Source organism: Oncorhynchus kisutch, linkage group LG22, assembly GCF_002021735.2.
Source record: "Oncorhynchus kisutch isolate 150728-3 linkage group LG22, Okis_V2, whole genome shotgun sequence".
NCBI classification, from domain to species: domain Eukaryota; kingdom Metazoa; phylum Chordata; class Actinopteri; order Salmoniformes; family Salmonidae; genus Oncorhynchus; species Oncorhynchus kisutch.
The window spans coordinates 30970799-30994201 of NC_034195.2; the positions used below are offsets into that span (position 1 = coordinate 30970799).

General features: G+C 42.6%; 1 protein-coding gene across 1 annotated transcript in view; it reads left to right on the top strand.

Annotated features, from left to right (window-relative positions):
• The first annotated feature begins 7722 nt into the window (after positions 1 to 7722).
• Positions 7723 to 23403, top strand: part of b4galnt3b (beta-1,4-N-acetyl-galactosaminyl transferase 3b) — a 40217-nt gene continuing 24536 nt past the window's right edge. Inside the window, exons 1-3 of the mRNA XM_031801736.1 lie at positions 7723 to 8293; positions 21842 to 21897; positions 22032 to 22103. Coding sequence (XP_031657596.1) covers positions 8155 to 8293; positions 21842 to 21897; positions 22032 to 22103 — 267 coding nt within the window. The 5' untranslated portion in view covers positions 7723 to 8154. The remainder of the gene's footprint in view (positions 8294 to 21841; positions 21898 to 22031; positions 22104 to 23403) is intronic.

Below are 23403 nucleotides of genomic sequence, written 5' to 3' on the forward strand. Positions count from 1 at the left end.
TTTTGCACATCGAGAGACTGACATTTTTTCCCATTCCTCCTTGCAAAACAGCTCGAGCTCTGAGGTTGGATGGAGAGCATTTGTGAACAGCAGTTTTCAGTTCTTTCCACAGATTCTTGATTGGATTTAGGTCTGGACTTTGACTTGGCCAGTCTAACACCTGGATATGTTTATTTTTCAACCATTCCATTGTAGATTTTGCTTTATGTTTTGGATCATTGTCTTGTTGTAAGACAAATCTCCGTCCCAGTCTCAGGTCTTTTGCAGACTCCATCAGGTTCTCTTCCAGAATGGTCCTGTATTTGGCTCCATCCATCTTCCCATCAATTTTAACCATCTTCCCTGTCCCTGCTGAAGAAAAGCAGGCCCAAACCATGATACTGCCACCACCATGTTTGACAGTGGGGATGGTGTGTTCAGGGTGATGAGCTGTGTTGCTTTTATGCCAAACATAACGTTTTGCATTGTTGCCAAAAAGTTCAATTTTGGTTTCACCTAACCAGAGCACCTTCTTCCACATGTTTGGTGTGTCTCCCAGGTTTTTATTTATTTTTAATTGTACCTTTATTTAACCAGGTAGGCAAGTTGAGAACAAGTTCTCATTTACAATTGCGACCTGGCCAAGATAAAGCAAAGCAGTTCGACAGATACAACGACACAGAGTTACACATGGAGTAAAACAAACATACAGTCAATAATACAGTATAAACAAGTCTATATACAATGTGAGCAAATGAGGTGAGAAGGGAGGTAAAGGCAAAAAAGGCCATGGTGGCAAAGTAAATACAATATAGCAAGTAAAACACTGGAATGGTAGTTTTGCAATGGAAGAATGTGCAAAGTAGAAATAAAAATTATGGGGTGCAAAGGAGCAAAATAAATAAATTAAAATTAAATACAGTTGGGAAAGAGGTAGTTGTTTGGGCTAAATTATAGGTGGGCTATGTACAGGTGCAGTAATCTGTGAGCTGCTCTGACAGTTGGTGCTTAAAGCTAGTGAGGGAGATAGGTGGCTTGTGGCAAACTTTAAACAACACTTTTTATGGATATCTTTAAGAAATGGCTTTCTTGCCACTCTTCCATAAAGGCCAGATTTGTGCAATATACGACTGATTGTTGTCCTATGGACAGAGTCTCCCACCTCAGCTGTAGATCTCTGCAGTTCATCCAGAGTGATCATGGGCCTCTTGGCTGCATCTCTGATCAGTCTTCTCCTTGTATGAGCTGAAAGTTTAGAGGGACGGCCAGGTCTTGGTAGATTTGCAGTGGTCTGATACTCCTTCCATTTCAATATTATCGCTTGCACAGTGCTCCTTGGGATGTTTAAAGCTTGGGAAATATTTTTTTTATCCAAATCCGGCTTTAAACTTCTTCACAACAGTATCTCGGACCTGCCTGGTGTGTTCCTTGTTCTTCATGATGCTCTCTGCGCTTTTAACGGACCTCTGAGACTATCACAGTGCAGGTGAATTTATACGGAGACTTGATTACACACAGGTGGATTGTATTTATCATCATTAGTCATTTAGGTCAACATTGGATCATTCAGAGATCCTCACTGAACTTCTGGAGAGAGTTTGCTGCACTGAAAGTAAAGGGGCTGAATAATTTTGCACGCCCAATTTTTCAGTTTTTGATTTGTTAAAAAAGTTTGAAATATCCAATAAATGTCGTTCCACTTCATGATTGTGTCCCACTTGTTGTTGAGTCTTCACAAAAAAATACAGTTTTATATCTTTATGTTTGAAGCCTGAAATGTGGCAAAAGGTCGCAAAGTTCAAGGGGGCCGAATACTTTCGCAAGGCACTGTACCACCCTCTTCTGTAAACCAGCTATCTGAACCAGATCTGGATCGACATGATCCTAGATCAGACCAGATTTTCATAGATATCATCCTAACCAACTTCCCCTCTAAATACACCTCTGCTGTCTTCAACCAAGATCTCAGCGATCACTGCCTCATTGCCTGCATCCGTAATGGGTCAGCGGTCAAACGACCTCCACTCATCACTGTAAAACGCTCCCTGAAACACTTCTGCGAGCAGGCCTTTCTAATCGACCTGGCCGGGGTATCCTGGAAGGATATTGATCTCATCCCGTCAGTAGAGGATGCCTGGATATTTTAAAAAAATGCCTTCCTAACCATCTTAAATAAACATGCCCCATTTAAGAAATTTAGAACCAGGAACAGATATAGCCCTTGGTTCTCCCCAGACCTGACTGCCCTTAACCAACACAAAAACATCCTATGGCGTTCTGCATTAGCATCGAACAGCCCCCGTGATATGCAGCTGTTCAGGGAAGCTAGAAATCATTATACACAGGCAGTTAGAAAAGCCAAGGCTAGCTTTTTCAAGCAGAAATTTGCTTCCTGCAACACTAACTCAAAAAAGTTCTGGGACACTGTAAAGTCCATGGAGAATAAGAACACCTCCTCCCAGCTGCCCACTGCACTGAAGATAGGAAACACTGTCACCACTGATAAATCCACCATAATTGAGAATTTCAATAAGCATTTTTCTACGGCTGGCCATGCTTTCCACCTGGCTACTCCTACCCCGGACAACAGCACTGCACCCCCAACAGCAACTCGCCCAAGCCTTCCCCATTTCTCCTTCTCCCAAATCCATTCAGCTGATGTTCTGAAAGAGCTGCAAAATCTGGACCCCTACAAATCAGCCGGGCTAGACAATCTGGACCCTTTCTTTCTAAAATTATCTGCCGAAATTGTTGCCACCCCTATTACTAGCCTGTTCAACCTCTCTTTCGTGTCGTCTGAGATTCCCAAAGATTGGAAAGCAGCTGCGGTCATCCCCCTCTTCAAAGGGGGGGACACTCTTGACCCAAACTGCTACAGACCTATATCTATCCTACCGTGCCTTTCTAAGGTCTTCGAAAGCCAAGTCAACAAACAGATTACCGACCATTTCGAATCTCACCATACCTTCTCTGCTATGCAATCCGGTTTCAGAGCTGGTCATGGGTGTACCTCAGCCACGCTCAAGGTCCTAAACGATATCTTAACCGCCATCGATAAGAATCATTACTGTGCAGCCGTATTCATTGATCTGGCCAAGGCTTTCGACTCTGTCAATCACCATATCCTCATCGGCAGACTCGACAGACTTGGTTTCTCAAATGATTGCCTCGCCTGGTTCACCAACTACTTCTCTGATAGAGTTCAGTGTGTCAAATCGGAGGGTCTGCTGTCCGGACCTCTGGCAGTCTCTATGGGGGTGCCACAGGGTTCAATTCTTGGACCGACTCTCTTCTCTGTATACATCAATGAGGTCGCTCTTGCTGCTGGTGAGTCCCTGATCCACCTCTACGCAGACGACACCATTCTGTATACTTCCGGCCCTTCTTTGGACACTGTGTTAACAACCCTCCAGGCAAGCTTCAATGCCATACAATTCTCCTTCCGTGGCCTCCAATTGCTCTTAAATACAAGTAAAACTAAATGCATGCTCTTCAACCGATCGCTACCTGCACCTACCCGCCTGTCCAACATCACTACTCTGGACGGCTCTGACTTAGAATACGTGGACAACTACAAATACTTAGGTGTCTGGTTAGACCGTAAACTCTCCTTCCAGACCCATATCAAACATCTCCAATCCAAAGTTAAATCTAGAATTGGCTTCCTATTTCGCAACAAAGCATCCTTCACTCATGCTGCCAAACATACCCTTGTAAAACTGACCATCCTACCAATCCTCGACTTTGGCGATGTCATTTACAAAATAGCCTCCAATACCCTACTCAACAAATTGGATGCAGTCTATCACAGTGCAATCTGTTTTATCACCAAAGCCCCATATACTACCCACCATTGCGACCTGTACGCTCTCGTTGGCTGGCCCTCGCTTCATACTCGTCGCCAAACCCACTGGCTCCATGTCATCTACAAGACCCTGCTAGGTAAAGTCCCCCCTTATCTCAGCTCGCTGGTCACCATAGCATCTCCCACCTGTAGCACACGCTCCAGCAGGTATATCTCTCTAGTCACCCCCAAAACCAATTCTTTCTTTGGCCGCCTCTCCTTCCAGTTCTCTGCTGCCAATGACTGGAACGAACTACAAAAATCTCTGAAACTGGAAACACTTATCTCCCTCACTAGCTTTAAGCACCAACTGTCAGAGCAGCTCACAGATTACTGCACCTGTACATAGCCCACCTATAATTTAGCCCAAACAACTACCTCTTTCCCAACTGTATTTAATTTTAATTAATTTATTTATTTTGCTCCTTTGCACCCCATTATTTTTATTTCTACTTTGCACATTCTTCCATTGCAAAACTACCATTCCAGTATTTTACTTGCTATATTGTATTTACTTTGCCATCATGGCCCTTTTTGCCTTTACCTCCCTTCTCACCTCATTTGCTCACATTGTATATAGACTTGTTTATACTGCATTATTGACTGTATGTTTGTTTTTACTCCATGTGTAACTCTGTGTCGTTTTATCTGTCGAACTGCTTTGCTTTATCTTGGCTAGGTCACAATTGTAAATGAGAACTTGTTCTCAACTTGCCTACCTGGTTAAATAAAGGTAAAATAAATCAAATAAAAAAATAAAGATTTGTTGAAGTTATTGTTCTGTTAACTGTGGATATGAACCCACCACAAACAGGAACTAGGCTAACTCAGTTCACTAGACATTTGTGTTCAGTTGGTGGTGGATCAGTAGTACTGACCATCAGCTGAACCTGTCTCCTTTCACCTGCATGGCTGCTTAGGTGGCCATGACATTATCAGGTGGCTCTACTTCCTGTTTCCTTCACATACAACTGTGTCCTGGTTTCCATCTCATTGAATAGGTAAACATATGCAGGTCACATGCTGTGGCTGGAGATAAAGGAGGGAAAACAAGACCGGTGAAAGCAACATGATGGATGCGTAGCTTATATCAGATTTTTGCTTTCACCTGTAGTTCTTTGCTATCAATGTAAAAGAGGACAGGTTCCTACAGAATTAATTCAATATTGTAGCTACTTCAGTTACGGTTTTTATTTTCTATATGCTCTTATAACCTTGTATACAAAGACTTCTGTATAAAGACTTAAAGATGGCCTATTCAAGGCTAGAACGTTAGATTTCTCTCCCCATTGTAGGGTCACTGCTGGGTAACACACACACACTGGTTACTGGGCGCCAAGGCAGGGCCATCCGCAGTGTCATCTTACAGACACTGACTCTTCTGATGAACACAGGCTGTCACACACTCTGACATAAGCTATTCAATCCCTAGCGATAGAGCTGCCAGCATAGTTTGACTATGACAACAAAACACTGAACAGGACCAGGAGTGATGCTTCCGGATACATTAACTTGACCATACAATAACTTCTCCACTGGCAGTGGTCGAAAAAATACCAAATGGTAATACTTGAGTAAAGATATCTTAATAGAAAATGACTCAACTGAAAGTCACCCAGTAAAATACTAAGTCAGTAAATGTAATTGCAAAAATATACCTAAGTATCAAAGTATAAGTCATGTCAAAGTGCTTATATTAAGCAAACCAGACAGCACAATTGTCTTTTTGTGTGTGTGTTTTTTACAGCTAGCCAGGGGCACACTCCAACACTCAGACATCATTTACAAATGAAGCATTTTACTTTAATGAGTCCGCCAGATCAGTAGGGATGCCCAGGGATGTTCTCTTGATAAGTGCGTGAATTTCCGTGAGCAAGACTTTTAAACAGGTCAACAGACGGACTACCAGGATGTGTCCCTGAGCATGCACAGACCAACTGGCAAGTGTCTTCACTGACAACCTTTCCCTGACCAAGTCTGCAATGCTTACATGTTTCAAGCAGACCCCCATAGTCCCTGTGCCCAAAAAAGCGAAGGTAACCTGCCTAAATGACTATCGCCGTGTAGCATTCACGTCAGTAGCCATGAAGTACTTTGAAAGGCTGGTCATAGCTCACATCAACACCATCATCCCAGAAACCCTAGACCCACTCCAAGTCGCATACCGTCCCAACAGATCCACAGATGAAGCAATCTCAATTGCACTCCACCCTGCCCTTTCCCATCTGGACCAAAGGTTTATTGACTACAGCTCAGCATTCACAATAGTGCCCACAAAGCTCATCACTACGCCAAGGACCCTGGGACTAAACACCTACCTCTGCAACTGGATCATGGACATCCTCACGGGCCCACCAGGCCTGGGCTCTAATGTTTACTTACCCTACATTACTCATCTCATATGTATATACTGTACGGTATACCATCTACTGCATCTTGCCATCTTGATGTAATTAAATGTATCACTAGCCACTTTAAACAATGCCACTTTATATAATGTTCTCATACCCTACATTACTCATCTCATATGTATATACTGTACGCTATACCATCTACTGCATTTTGCCATCTTGATGTAATGTATCACTAGCCACTTTAAACAATGCCGTTTAATATTGTAATGAAACACCAGGGAGTAGGTCTCGAACCCTCGACCTTTTAGCCCGAGGCCCGGCGCGCTATCGACTGTGCCGCAAAAGCATTACACTACTCTACTCCTTTCAAAGAACGCGTCCTCGCGCTAGTTTGCACACGCACTGTCGTGGATGCAAGGTCCGATCACGTCTGACACCAGTGTAATGAAACAGCAGGGAGCAGGTCTCGAACCCTCGACCTCGAGGTCCGGCGCGCTATCGACTGTGCCGCAAAAGCATGCTCGTGAGGCGGTCGATTTCCGCGCTTATAAACCCAGGGTCGTTACAATATGTTTTCATACCCTACATTACTCAAACCATATGTATATACTGTACTCTATACCATCTACTGCATCTTGCCTATGCCGTTCGGCCATCACTAATTTATATATTTGTATGTACATATTCGTATTCATGCCTTTACACTTGTGTGTATAAGGTAGTTGTGAAATTGTTAGGTTATATTACTTGTTAGATATTACTGCATGGTCGGAACTAGAAGCACAAGCATTTCGCTACACTTGCATTAACACCTGCTAACCATGTGTATGTGACAAATACATTTGATTTTGTGTAGGCCTAATAACAATCGCAGAATACCATTACAATAAACGTAGGTGTTTGGATGAATGTGCGCGGGTTGCCTTAAGAAGCACCTTTTGAAAGACTGCTAGTTCAATCTTCTCGGTGTAACAGTTGGGATAAAGAGAAAAATCTGAGTACAACGCATCTCATCCCTGGATTGGGGTACATTTTCCAAGCTCCCCATTGCCTTAATCTACACAGTTATGTTGTCCGACCCTAGTGCAGCTGTAAAGAAGTGGGTCGGATCTGCTGGCTACACATGGATACAACACTTGTTGATACATTAGCTAATTAGCATGTCATGTCAAGGTGACTTCCAGAAGGTGACCAATACTACAAGTTATTTCTACCTCGCCCATCGAAATATATTTTACTTTATTTTACAAGTTTTAACTAGCGCCATGCTATTGTTGCCAGCGTAAATGAGCTCGCTGGAATGGTTTAGGACAACTGACTCAACCTAATCCATTCGTCTCAACTCTCAGCTGCGCGACACACGTCATCAATTTGGGCACCAAGCGTGTCCGTATAGCCTCTCCCAGATTTCTACCTGATTTGACGTTTCGTAGCAGGTTAGAAGAATTATGTTAAGGTTAGGAAAATAGTTATGGTTACAAAAGCTGCATCCCATCTCTTCGAAACCTACAACCTGGGCCACTGGCTGCGATACCACGCGGGCGTGGCCACGTAACCCCACCCATAAATCTCTCTGAGCGGGTGCTTATGTGCTTGTTCTGTTTGTGTTTGCGCAGTGAAGCGAGAAGGGCACAGAAAACAGTGCGGGGTTGCTATGATTTTTGTTTAGTTCGATATGTAGCTTTGTAGTAGTCAACCAACCCAACAGCCAGTCTCGACTCGATTAACAGGGGTAAATTCAACATAACGCTCGAGTCAAAGCAAACTCAAAGCCGGAGCCTACCGGGTTATTTACGGGATGAAATAAGTCACCTCGCCACCATCGGGAGGTGGGAGTGTTGGGGTCGCCGTCCGTGTATCGCGAACGGGGTTGCGAGACTGACGGGCGGTCAGCCTGGTCCAACTTTGCCGAACGAACAAAGCCGCCAAATTCACTGACTGGGTCCCCGGGAGCAAGCAGCAGGGAGATCAGTCAACATGGTCAAGTCTTTCTTCCCGCTGAAGAAACTGAGACGGAGTGGGAAACATATGCTGTTCTTAGTTCTACTGATGTTGGGAGCTTTCGCTGTCTACCACGAGTTTGTTGCTACTAAGGCGTGGAGGAGCACCAAGAGCCGTGAGTAGGCTATCATGGATGGCTTTCTGAACCATTACTATGATGATCAACAAGTGTGTGTGTGTGTGTGTGTGTGTGTGTGTGTGTGTGTGTGTGTGTGTGGTTCATCAACTGTATTGCCAAATGAGCTAACTTGATAGTTTTTCACCAATTCTAGGGTATTTTATCAATGGTACATTCCATAGTGTCATTGCATGGTGGGGCCTATTCTGCAAGGTGGAAAATAAACACTTACTCTCCACTGTAGTCAACAACTTTTTCAAATCCTGTGTTGTAAGGACTAAGAACTTTCTAGCCAACTTTAGAAAAATGTAAGGTGTGGCTGATGGGCTGCTGACATGAGAGTTACAGGACTGTCCCATACTCTGCAGGTGATCACACACACTGCCTACACAACGAGACAACTCATCTGGGAGTTCCCTTTTCCCTTAGTTCTGAATGCTGATAATAGTGTAGTGCAGTCAGAGTCAACCATTCAACATAACTACAACAACACTGCACACACTGTGATGAAGTTGTTGAAACATCAAAACTGGAAATATGACATGCAAACACAACCATACAAGTGTCCAGACACAGTATGTGGGACGTGTGTGTACATGTTGGTCTTTGTTGAGTGGCGCTTCTTTCCATTTGCCCTTGTACCTGCTATCACTAGTACACAAACTTGTTTGTAGCAGTGGTAGCCTCATACCTGGGGCTGGAGGGGGCAGAGCTTTGGAACGCTGCTGTCAATACACACACACTCCCGTAAAGATGGCCCTCCTAACCCCATCCCCCCTCTCTCACACACCCTCAAACGCACAGTTCTGGTTCAAGAGGTGTGTGTGCATTTGTAAAGGAGAGAACATGAATAATATCAAATCAAATTTATTTATATAGCCCTTTGTACATCAGCTGATATCTCAAAGTGCTGTACAGAAACCCAGCCTAAAACCCCAAACAGCAAGCAATGCAGGTGTAGAAGCACGGTGGCTAGGAAAAACTCCCTAGAAAGGCCAAAACCTAGGAAGAAACTTAGAGAGGAACCAGGCTATGTGGGGTGGCCAGTCCTCTTCTGGCTGTGCCGGGTGAAGATTATAACGGAACATGGCCAAGATGTTCAAATGTTCATAAATGACCAGCATGGTCGTATAATAATAAGGCAGAACAGTTGAAACTGGAGCAGCAGCACGGTCAGATGGACTGGGGACAGCAAGGAGTCATCATGTCAGGTAGTCCTGGGGCATGGTCCTAGGGCTCAGGTCCTCCGAGAGAGAGAAAAGAAAGAGAGAAGGAGAGAATTAGAGAACAGGACACCGAATAGGACAGGAGAAGTACTCCAGATATAACAAACTGACCCTAGCCCCCTGACACAAACTACTGCAGCATAAATACTGGAGGCTGAGACAGGAGGGGTCAGGAGACACTGTGGACCCATCCGAGGACACCCCCGGACAGGGCCAAACAGGAAGGATATAACTCCACCCACTTTACCAAAGCACAGCCCCCACACCACTAGAGGAGGTGTAATACACCTCCTTCTGGACATGGAGACATACAGTTGAAGTCGGAAGTTTACATACAATTTAGCCAAATACATTTAAACTCAGTTCACACTCCCTGACTTTTAATCCTAGTAAATTGCCCTGTCTTAGATCAGTTAGGGTCACCACTTTATTTTAAGAATGTGAAATGTCAGAATAATAGTAGAGAGAATGATTTATTTCTTTCATCACATTCCCAGTGGGTCAGAAGTTTACATACTAATTGAGTGTATTTGGTAGCATTGCCATTAAATTGTTTATCTTAGGTCAAATGTTTCGGGTAGCCTTCCACAAGCTTCCCCCAATAATTTGGGTGCATTTTGGCCCATTCCTCCTGACAGAGCTGGTGTAACTGAGTCAGGTTTGTAGGCCTCCTTGCACATGCTTTTTAAGTTCTGCCCATATTTCTATAGGATTGAGGCTACGGCTTTGTGATGGCCACTCCAATATCTTGACTTTGTTGTCCTTAAGCCATTTTGCCACAACTTTGGAAGTATGCTTGGGGTCATTGTCCATTTGGAAGACCCATTTGCGACCGAGCTTTAACTTCCTGACTGATGTCTTGATGTTGCTTCAATATATCCACATCATTTTCCTCATCATGACGCCATCTATTTTGTGAATTTCACCAGTCCATCCTGCAGCAAAGCACCCCCCACAACATGATGCTGCCACCCCCGTACTTCACGGTTGTGATGGTTAACTTTGGCTTGCAAGCCTCCTCCAAACATAATATAATTTTCATCACACCAGAGGACATTTCTTCAAAAAGTATGATCTTTGTCCCCATGTGCAGTTGCAAACCGTAGTCTGGCTTTTTCATGGCAGTTTTGGAGCGGCCTTTCAGGTTATGTTGATATAGGACTCGTTTTACAGTGGATATAGATACTGGAGGAAACGGGTACAAAAGTATCTTCAATGTCCTTTGCTGTTTTTCTGGGATTGGTGCGAAAAGTGCAAATCAAAGTACGTTCATCTCTAGAAGACAGAACGCGTCTCCTTCCTGACCGGTATGACCGCTGCGTAGGCCCATGGTGTTTATACTTGCGTACTATTGTTTGTACAGATGAACGTGGTACCTTCAGGCGTTTGGAAATTGCTCGCAAGGATGAACCAGACTTGTGGAGGTCTAGAAAATTATTTTTCTGTGTTCTGATTTTCATTTGATTTTCACATGTCAATCAAAGAGGCACTGAGTTTGAAGGTAGGCCTTGAAATACATCCACAGGTACACCTCCAATTGACTCAAATGATGTCAATTAGCCCATCAGAAGTTTCTAAAGCCATGACATAATTTTCTGGAATTTTCCAAGCTGTTGAAGGGCACTGTCAACTTAGTGTATGTAAACTTCTGATCCACTGGAATTGTGATACAGTGAAATAATCTGTCTGTAAACAATTGTTGGAAAAATTAGATGTCCTAACCGACTTGCCAAAACTATAGTTTGTTAACAAGAAATTTGTGGAGTGGTTGAAAAACAACTTTTAATGACTCCAACTTAAGTGTCTTAAACTTCTGACTTCAACTGTATCTTCATCACTAAGGGACAGCGATACGCCAAGCCTCATAAAGGAGCTGCCTTAGAAGGTACACACAGTGCATTCCTGAGCCTCCTCACAATGGGGAGTGGGGACATCACCCTCTGAGTATGTGTGTCTGTATAGTGATGGGACAAATGTTGTATATCGGATGTTGGTCTATGTGCCCATACACCTATGGAGAGGAGAGAGACATACAATCATGGGAAGAGGGAAAGGAGGAGGATAGTATAGGAGGGGGTTGAGGTAGGGAGAGAGACTACTGCTGCTCTGGAAGTCTGTCATTATCACACGGGTGGAGAGTAGCTCTCGAAAACCCTACTCCATGTGTTGGGTTTTCAGCAGTTAGTCACCCACATTTGGCTCCATGTGAACTACAATTCCCACGCTGTGTTTTAACATTTAGAAAAGTCTATATTCATTGTTTAAACCGGTTTTCGAAACATTTGCAGATATCTTTGATATCAGCGAGAAATAAAAAAGACAATTACTGTAGAAGTTTTGCACTGATCCACAAGCTGTGTGCCTCAAGTGGATTGACTACACTTCCTCCCCAGTTATGGCTTACACACAGGTGTCCGGAGCACGTTATATAGCTAAATAGCACAGGTGGCTGTCTACGTCTTCCGTAAACAAGAGATGTAACATGGAGATATATGGTTAGTGTTCCCACACAGCCATAAAAAGGTGTATAGTAATTTAACTGATATGAAAAGATGCTGTATTGTTTTTAGAAACATAAGTAACGTAAGCGATGCATGTTAATGTATAGAACAAGCATCAAGGCTCTTCACTATGCAGGTCTACAATTTTGTTTCTGGTGTCCTTTGACAGCTCTTTGGTCTTGGCCATAGTGGAGTTTGGAGTGTGACTGTTTGTATGTGACCAAATACTTATTTTCCACCATAATTTGCAAATAAATTCATAAAAAATCCTACAATGTGATTTTCTGTATTTTTTTGTTCTTCTCATTTTGTCTGTCATAGTTGAAGTGTACCTATGATGTAAATTACAGGCCTCGTCTTTTTAAGTGGGAGAACTTGCACAATTGTTGGCTGACTAAATACTTTTTTTGCCCCAATGTACACACAGGGTAGCCTAATTTTGTGTTTTTTTGTTGTTGTACGTGCCTGGTTTGTGTTTCTGAGTCCAGAAGGCTGGTGTTCATTCTCAGACCTGATTCCTAGGCTTGAGCTCTCTGGGCTAACATGGTCTTGAATCGAGCAGACAACCCTTATTGGAACATCAGCCATAGAGGGTTGTATTTGGAAGCGAGGAGTGTGTGCTTACCCTTTACATTCATATAAGGGTTGATAAATGCAGATTTGGACTCTAAGTGCCTAAATTGGAACATAATGGCTGTACAGTAACATGCTATACATGACCTCAAAGCTCTGGCTCTGCACTTCAGTGCTGTTAGAGTCCTGAACTTCCACTTGTCGTGCAACAATAAGTTGGTCCAACTCATCCCGGTTATTGTTCAACTTTTGCAAATTTGTTGTCTAAGTGAGAGAAATGCTGTACATTTAAGATGACTCTATGTACACTTAAACAAAATATAGAGCTGTGACATGTAAAGTGTTGCCCCCCCCCCCACACACACCTACATCCTGATATTACCAGGTTCTGACTACTAGATGGTGCTGTTCCTGCTCTTAGGTAAATTGTTTACTTACCTTGTCCATAGACTGCTTACAGGGTATGACAGCCATCCATGCTTTGGTTTTGTTTACCTGGCCACTGTTTCAGATGGTACATTTTTTGCATTTGTTGCGCAAATCCAATGCACGTCAGTGGTACCTAATTTTAGCACTTTCACGCTTCATATCCAAATCATCTTTAAATAACGTCATTGAGCTGCACACTTTTTAAAAAGAAAAGTTACATTTTTATACTTCAGGATGATTTGAACATGAAGTGTGAAAATGCTGATATTGGTACCATTAACTTGCATTGGATTTGTGCCACAAAGACTGCAAAGTCAGCATTTGAAACCAGGGGTTGGATCTGGGTCAGGGATACACCAGCTTGTTAGCCAGCTTGTCCATCGTTAATCCAACTCTCAGTAGTTCAAAGACATTCAAAGTTCCTTAATAGAAGCCACTCCCCTGTTGGTATATTTCTGTCGGCCAAATTCCAATAATGCATGTCATAACAACATGCTCTGAGCTTCAAGCCAGCCGTCCTCCTCCACTCTCGCTTTCTCCCCACCAAAATGTCAGTCTTTCGTGCCCTACACTTGTCTGTCCAATGCATGTAAACAATAGCTTGCCCCCTACATAGTAAGCTGCTCTATCCTCACTGATTTGGTGAAAATAATTTGAAGTCGAGCTAAATGTTAACGTTTGATTTCAGAGGTTTAAAAAGGAACAATATACACTGAGTGTGCAAAACATGTACATTTATTTATTTTTATTTCACCTTTATTTAACCAGGTAGGCAAGTTGAGAACAAGTTCTCATTTACAATTGTCACCTGGCCAAGATAAAGCAAAGCAGTTTGACACATGCAACAACACAGAGTTACACATGGAGTGAAACAAACAGTCTATAATACAGTAGAAACAAGTCTATATATACGATGTAAGCAAATGAGGTGAGATAAGGGAGGTAAAGACAACAAAAAAAAGGCCATGGTGGCGAAGTAAATACAATATAGCAAGTAAAACACTGGAATGGTAGATTTGAAGTGGAAGAATGTGCAAAGTAGAAAAAGATAATGGGGTGCAAAGGAGCTAAATAAAATAAATACAGTAGGGGAAGAGGTAGTTTGGGCTAAATTATAGATGGGCTATGTACAGGTGCAGTAATCTGTGATATATATATATATATACCTACCTACCTGCTGGAGCGTGTGCTACAGGTGGGTGATGCAATGGTGACCAGCGAGCTAAGGGGGGACTTTACCTAGCAGGGTCTTGTAGATGACCTGGAGCCAGTGGGTTTGGCGACGAGTATGAAGCGAGGGCCAGCCAATGAGAGCGTACAGGTCGCAATGGTGGGTAGTATATGTGGCTTTGGTTACAAAACGGATGGCACTGTGATAGACTGCATCCAATTTGTTGAGTAGGAGGCTGTTTGGAGGCTGTTTTGTAAATGATATCGCCGAAGTCGAGGATTGGTAGGATGGTCAGTTTTACAAGGGTATGTTTGGCAGCATGAGTGAAGGATGCTTTGTTGCGAAATAGGAAGCCAATTCTAGATTTAACTTTGGATTGGAGATGTTTGATGTGGGTCTGGAAGGAGAGTTTACAGTCTAACCAGACACCTAGGTATTTGTAGTTGTCCAGAGTAGTGATGTTGGGCAGGTGCAGGCAGCGATCGGTTGAAGTGCATGCATTTAGTTTTACTTGTATTTAAGAGCAATTGGAGGCCACGGAAGGAGAGTTGTATGGAATGGAAGCTTGCCTGGAGGGTTGTTAAGTGTCTAAAGAATGGCCAGAAGTATACAGAATGGTGTCGTGCTCTACATGCTCTTTCAATGACAGTCTGACCAGGTGATTTCAGTTGAAGGCTATGATCCCTTACTAATGTCACTTGTTAAATACACTTTGATCAGTGTAGATGAAGGGGAGGAGACAGGTTAAAGAAGGATTTTTAAGCCATGAGACAATTGAGACATGGATTGTGTATGTATGCAATTCAGAGGGTAAGACAAAATTTTCAAGTGCCTTTGAACGTGTTGTGGTAGTAGGTGCCAGGTGCACCAGTTTGAGCGTGTTAAGAGTTGCAACGCTGCTGGGTATTTTATGCTCAACAGTTTCCCGTGTGTATCAAGTGTGATCCACCACCCAAAGGACATCTAGCCAACTTGATACAACTGTGGGAAGCATTGTAGTTAACATGGGCCAGCATCCTTGTGGAATGCTTTCGACACCTAGTAGAGTCCATTTTCGGACGAATTGAGGCTGTTCTTAAATCAAATCAAAGTTTGTTTGTCACGTGCGCCGAATACAACTGGTGTAAACCTTACAGTGAAATTCTTACTTACAGGCTCTAACCAATGGTGCCAAAAAAAGGTGTGTGTGGTAAGTAAAGAAATTAAACAACAGAAAGACATTTGAAAAAAGAGTAGCAAGGCTATATACAGACACCTGTTAGTCAGGCTTATTGAGGTAGTATGTACATGTAGGTATCGTTAAAGTGACTGCATATATGATGAACAGAGTAGCAGAAGCGTAAAAAGAGGGGGTGGTGGGAAACAATGCAGAGAGCCCGGTTAGCCAATGTGCGTAAGCACTGGTTGGTCGGGCCAATTTAGGTAGTATGTACATGAATGTATAGTTAAAGTGCAGCGTAAAAGAGGGGTTGGGTATGGGGGTGGCACACAACGCAAATAGTCTGGGTAACCATTTGGTTACCTGTTCAGGAGTCTTATGGCTTGGGGGTAAAAACTGTTGAGAAGCATTTTTGTCTTAGACTTGGCACTCCGGTATTGCTTGCCATGCGGTAGTAGAGAGAACAGTCTATGACTGGGGTGGCTGGGCTCTTTGACAATTTTTAGGGCCTTCCTGACACTGCCTGGTGTAGAGGTCCTGGATGGCAGGCAGCTTTGCCCCAGTGATGTACTGGGCCGTACGCACTACCCTCTGAAGTGCCTTGCGGTCGGAGGCTGAGCAAATGCCGTACCAGGCGGTGATGCAACCGGTCAGGATGCTCTCGATGTTGCAGCTGAAGAACCTTTTGAGGACCCATGCAAAATCTTTTTAGTTTCCTGAGGGGGAATAGGCTTTATCGTGCCCTCTTGACGACTGTCTTGATGTGTTTGGACCATTCTAGTTTGTTGATGATGTGGACACCAAGGAATTTGAAGCTCTCAACCTGCTCCACTACAGCCCCGTCGATGAGAATGGGGACGTGCTCGGTGCTCCTTTTCCTGTAGTCCACAATCATCTCCTTAGTCTTGGTTACATTGAGGGATAGGTTGTTATTCTGGCACCACCCAGCCAGGTCTCTGACCTCCTCCCTATAGGCTGTCTCGTCGTTGGCGGTGATCAGGCCTAACACTGTTGTGTCGTCAGTGAACTTAATGATGGTGTTTGAGTCGTGCCTGGCCATGCAGTCGTGGGTGAACAGGGAGTACAGGAGGGGACTGAGCATGCACCCCTGGGGAGCTCCAGTGTACAAAATAATTTACAAATATCGCAAAAAAACCCACATAATAGCACAATTGGTTAGGAGACCGTAAAACGGTGGCCATCTCCTCCGGCGCCATCTTGAGGGCAAAAGGGGGTGTGCAACTCAATCTTAGGAAGCTATCCTTAATGTTTTGTTCACTCAGTGTAAAAAGTTACTTTTGGGGTTAGATCTGGTTCAGAACCCCTGTTTCAAACAGTGGCCAACAAACCCAAATCATGGGTTGCTGTCATACCTTGTTCATGGACTGCTTCCAGGCTGAAACCAATAATGTACTTTTTTTTTAAACTATCCCGAGTGGCGCAGCTGTCTAAAACACTACATCTCAGTGAAATGGGCATCACTACAGTCCCTGGTTCAAATCCAGGCTGTATCACACCCGGCCGTGATTGGGTCCCATAGGGTGGCGCACAATTGGCCCAGCGTAGTCTGTGTTTGGCCGGGATAGGCCACCATTGTAAATAATTATCCATTTTTTAATTGAGGGGGTGGCGAATATTCAAACTTGTTTAACCTAATAGAAGGAACACCAGCATCTAGTGGTGAGAACCTGTTAATAACAGGATGTGGGATGGGACATAAGCCCAACTACCGAAATTACTTTTTTATTTCTGAAAAGGGGAAGCAAAAACATCACCACATTACATAGGATGAATTAACAATAGCCCCCAAGCCGCAGCTCCATACTACTTGTCAGACACAGAGAACTGATACTACACTGAACAAAAATATAAACTCAACATGTAAAATGTTGGTGCCATGTTTCATGAGCTGAAATAAGATCCCAGAAATGTTCCATATGCACTAAAATTGCATTTGTCTTACATTCTTTGCACAAATTTGTTTACATCCCTGTTAGTGAGAATTTTTCTTTTTGCCAAGATAATCTATCCACCTGACGCGTGGCACATCAAGAAGCTGATTAAACAGCCTGATCATTACACAGGTGAAACTTTGCTGGGGCCAATTTAAAGGTCGCTCTAAACTGTGCAGTTTTGTCACACAACACAATGCCACAGATGTCTTAAGTTGAGGGAGTGTGCAATTGGCATGCTGAGTGCAGGAATGTCCACCAGAGCTGTTGCCAGAGAATTGAATGTTAATTTCTCTACCAAAAGTTGCCTCCAATGTCGTTTTAGAGAATTTGGCAGTACGCCCAACAATGCCAGCCCAGGACCTCCACATCTAGCTTCTTCACGTTCGGAATCATCTGAGACCAGCCACCTGGACAGCTGATGAAACTGAGGAGTATTTATGTCTGTAATAAAGCTCTTTTGTGGGGAAAAACTCACTCTAGAAGGCCAGCATCCTGGAGTCGCCGCTTCACTATTGACATTGAGACGGTTTCTGAAACTAGACATTCTAATGTACTTGTCCTCTTGCTCAGTTGTGCACCGGGGCCTCCCACTCTTTCTATTCTGTTAGAGCCAGTTTTTGCTGTTCTGTGAAGGGTGTAGTACACAGCGCTGTATGAGATCTTCAGTGTCTTGGCATTTTCTCACATGGAATAGCCTTCATTTCTCAGAACAAGAATAGACTGACGCGTTTCAGAAGAATTGTCATTGTTTCTGGCCATTTTGAGCCTGTAATTGAACCAACAAATGCTGATACCTCAGATACTCAACTGGTCTAAAGAAGGCTAGTTTTATTGCTTCTTTAATAAGTACAACAGTTTTCAGCTGTGCTAACATAATTGCAAAAGGGTTTTCTAATTATCAATTAGCCTTTTTAAAATGATAAACTTGGATTAGTTAACACAACGTGCAATTGGTTTGATGGTTGCTGATAATGGGGCTCTGTTCGCCTATGTAGATATTCCATAAAAAATCTGCCGTTTCCCGCTACAATATTAATTTACAACATTAACAATGTCTACACTGTATTTCTGATCAATATGTTGTTTTAATGGACAAATATGCTTTTCTTTCAAAAACAACATTTGTGACGCCAAACCTTTGAATTGGTGTGGGGGTCCGTGGGTGGCTTTTGACCAGTCCTTTCGTTTACTCAACTTTAGAACAATGAGCTAAACATTTGTCCAATTTGGATGTTAGGTACTCTATTTCTTGACATTATATGAATCCTATAAATTACAATTGTATCATTTAAATTTAATCCATTATGTTCATTTCAAAGAGATCAAATTCTATTTCAACAAGATAATGTTGCAGGAATGCTAATGTTTCTAAGAAAATTAACAATTTCAGAACAATCTGAAATGGTGGGTGTTTAAAATCTTTGCTTTATAAGGTGGAATGACTCCTTATCCCTAGCCATATAGGCCAATTCCCATGACCACAAAGGGTTAAATAGGGCTGGCGCTGTAATTGTATGATCGTGTAACTGACGATGATGGATGAAGACAGTCATGAAAATAACCGTAAAATATATACTGTATGTATAAATCTATATATTTTAGCTTTATGAACATTTTCAAATGGACTAACTTAACCCAAGAGCAGTAAAGGTAAGCCTGGTTCACATCTAACAGCTGATAAGAGGAGAAAAGAAATTGTATTTTAAATTAAATTTTTACGTTGTGTAACAAACAAACTGCTGACTGAAGGGCTGCAGCGGCGTTGACATGAATTTGAGACAATTTCCGTGGTGACATTGACTCTTTACAAAGGGATGAAACTTTGCTGTTACTTGTTTTAGCAAGGTTTTGTAGCAAACGAGTATCATGAAATGCATTCACCCAATCCATGGCTTTACCAAAAACAGGGTTTAGACTTGACAGTTCATGCAGCTTTAGTGTTCTGATCATGGAATTCCAAACGCGTCATGCCTCTACACCTACATTTTAAATATCTACCCTGTCCGCAGTGGGCATTTCCCCCGCGCTATATTCAAATGACTATGAATTTTACAAACGGTGGAATATGATAATTGAACAGATGGCAGTGGCTAACTAGATTCGTGTGCATGTGTCATTTCCTTTTTTATGAGCTGATTGTGTGATAACAGATGATTTAACCATAGCCCCTCTAGTAATTTAATAGGATCTCTGTTATCCCTAACAGTTCCATAATGGGGCAGCAGGTAGCCTAGGGGTTAGTGCATTGGGCCACTAACTGAAAGGTTGCTGGTTCGATTACCAGAACCGACAAGGTGAAAGATATGTCTGTGCACTTGAGCAAGGCACTTGCCCCTGTAGCAAATTAGGGTTGCTGTACTAAATGATAGCCATCTGGGATAAATCCAAACCAGTCTGGAATGAATTGCAGTTTATGCATTTCCTGCTTTTAATTATGCAGGAAAATAGAAAGGATGTGATGCATCAGAAATTGTGTAATGGAATTATAGTTAACCTAAAATATTGTCATTTAATTATAATAGTTTTACGGGTTTTGTACCAATTTTCTGTCTAAATAGCCTCAACTCTATGTAAACAGACCATAAATGTCTCATAAATTGTGTTTTCTAGGAAGCTGTGAATGCTATTATGATACAATATCAGCACTTGTTGCATTTCAGCAAGTTTGAATGGAATGTTGGCATATTGGCAGTTCATTTGAAAAATATATGGAATCATTCCTCTAAAACTGGTTAGCTAACACATGTACAGTGCATTTGGAAAGTATTCAGACCCCTTGACTTTTTCCACATTTTGTAACTTTTTGGATTTAATTTAAAAAAATCCTCATTAATCTACACACAATAACCCATAATGGCCAAGCGAAAATGGGTTTAGAATGATATAAAAATCTATTACAAATAAACTTAAGTATTCAAATCAAATGTATTTGTCACATACACATGGTTAGCAGATGTTAATGCGAGTGTAGCGAAATGCTTGTGTTTCTAGTTCCAACAATGCAGTCATAACCAACGAGTAATCTAACCTAACAATTCCAAAACTACTACCTTATACACACACAAGAGTAAAGGGATAAAGAATATGTACACCACGTCTCGTTAATGTCTATTTAGACCCTTTGCTATGAGACTTGAAATTGAGCTCCGGTGCATCCTGTTTCCATTGATCAGGGTACCAAAAATGTCTGCAGCATTGAAGGTCCCCAAGAACACAGTGGCCGCCATCATTCTTAAATGGAAGAAGTTTGGAACCACCAAGATTCTTCCTAGAGCTGGCCGCCCGGCCAAACTGAGCAATCGGGGGAGAAGGGCATTGGTCATGGTGGTAACCCGATGGTCACCCTGAAAGTGCTCCAGAGTTCCTCTGTGGAGATGAGAACCTTCCAGAAGGACAACTATCACTGCAACACTCCACAAATCAGACCTTTATGGTAGAGTGGCCAGACGGAAGCCACTCCTCAGTAAAAGGCACATGACAGCCAGCTTGGAATTTACCAAAAGGCACCTAATGACTCTGACCATGAGAAACCAGATTCTCTGGTCTGATGACACCAAGATTGAACTCTGGCCTGAATGCCAAGCGTCACGTCTGGAGGAAACCTGGCACCATCCCTACGGTGAAGCATGGTGGTGGCAGCATCATGCTGTGGGGATGTTTTTCAGAAGCGGGGACTGTGACACTAGTCAGGATTGAGGCAAAGATGAACGGAGCAAAGTACAGAGGGATCCTTGATGAAAACCTGCTCCAGAGTGTTCAGGACCTCCGACTGGGGCAACGGTTCACCTTCCAACAGGACAATGACCCTAAGCACACAGCCAAGACAACTCAGGAGGGAATTCAGAACAAGGCTCTAAATGTCTCAATCGAAAATCTCTGCGGAGACCTGAAAATAGCTGTGCAGCGACACTCCCCATCCAACCTGACAGAGCTTGAAAGGATCTGCAGAGAAGAATGGGAGAAACACTCCAAATACAGGTGTGCCAAGCTTGTAGTGTCATACCCAAGAAGACTCGAGGCTGCAACTGCTGCCGGAGGTGCTTCAACAAAGTACTGAGTAAAGGATCTGAATACTTATGTAAATGATATATTTCTGTTTTTGATTCGTAATGCATTTGCTAAAATTTCAAAAACAGTTTTTGCTTTGTTGTGATGACAAATTTTTAAAAAGTATTTATTTTCGAATAAGGCTGTAACGTAACAATGTGGAAAAAGTCCAGGTCTGAATACTTTCCGACTGCACTATACACTGTAGATCAATTCTTCACATTCATTATTTTACACAATCTTATCACAGCACTGGCAAACCAAAGTTGACCAACTCCCTGACCAACATAAGAATGTTATGTCCATTCTTGTATTCTAATTCTTAATTCTATGGGTTTAACATTTAACTAGACCCTAGAATTGTGTGTCTCTCTCCTTTCTAAAATCTCTTCCCTCCTCTCTCTCTCTCTCTCTCTCTCTCTCTCTCTCTCTCTCTCTCTCTCTCTCTCTCTCTCTCTCTCTCTCTCTCTCTCTCTCTCTGCAGGTTTCAGTCTTGCTAGTGAGGATAGCCTCGGGAGAATTCCTACCCAAGAGAGATTGGTAAGGATGGGGGGGGGGGGGGGATAGTATGAAGAGGGTAAGAGCGTGTAGGAGACGGGTGTGTATGGGAAAGAATTTGTCACATACCAGTTATCACAAAATATAATTAGTTGCTTCATCTGTGCGTTTTCCAGTTTGGAGGTGATGCGAGTGAGGATTCAGAACCCTGGCGTTCCAGCTACACCCCACAGCCCTGGAGGCCAGAGGTACGCTCTCTTATTCACATCACAGGAAGCATCCACAACCTGCCCAGGCTTGCTCACCCCCCCCTTGTGTGTGTATTTAGGCCCTAGTGTATAGTAGTAATCAGTGTTTGAGCAGAATCTAAGTAGGAGTCCTCATGTTTCTTTTATATCATGGTGTGCTGCTGTGCTAAGTTGGTAGAATCTCATATAAAAGGCTTCACCACTTTAACTTAAAATGTCCTTGTTTTTGAAAGAAAAGCTTTTTTTTTTGTCCAGTAAATAACATCAAATTGATCAGAAATACAGTGTAGACATTGTAAATGACTATTGTAGCTGGAAACGGCCTATTTATTTATATATATAAAAAATTATTTTTTAAATATAATATCTACATAGATAAGCGTACAGAGGCCCATTATCAGCAATCATCACTCCTGTGTTCCAATGGCATGTTGTGTTAGCTAATCCAAGTTTATAATTTTAAAAGGCTAACGGATCATTAGAGAACCCTTTTGCAATTATGTTAGCACAGCTGAAAACTGTTCTGATTAAAGAAGCAATAAAACTGGCCTTCTTTAGACTAGTTGAGTATCTGGAGCATCAGCATTAGTGTGTTCGATTACAGGCTCAAAATGGACAGAAACAACGACCTTTCTTCTGAAACGCGTCGGTCTATTCTTGAGAAATGAATGCTATTCCATGCGAGAAATTTCCAAGAAACTGAAGATCTCGTACAACGCTGTGGACTACTCCCTTCCCAAAAAAGCTCTAACCAGAATAGAAAGAGTGGGAGGCCCCGGTGCACAACTGAGCAAGATGACAAGTACATTAGTGTCTAGTTTGAGAAACAGACGCCTCACAAGTCCCCAACTGGCAGCTTCATTAAATAGTTCCCTGAACAAGGCGGTTAACCCACTGTTCCAAGGCTGCCATTGAAAATAAGAATTTGTTCTTAACTGACTTGCCTAGTTAAATAAAGGTAAAATAAACAACAGTGAAGAAGCAAATCTGGGATGCTGGCCTTCTAGGCAGAGTTGCAATTACAAAGCCATATCTGACTTGCCAATAAAAGATTAAGATGGACAAAAGAACAGACACTGGACAGAGTAACTCTGCCTAAAAGAATACACACAATGGGCTGACTGGGGAGGTAATTTCACACCGTCACAGTCCCGCGATAAGCACTACAGCGCTAATATTCGCATGAACTCTTCACAGTTGTGTTCTGTGGGTGTCACCGAGTAGATTGATATCCCATTTCATTGCTTCAGATTCCAACCTTGTTTAACATGATCTAGTCTAAATATGTCATGATTCCACC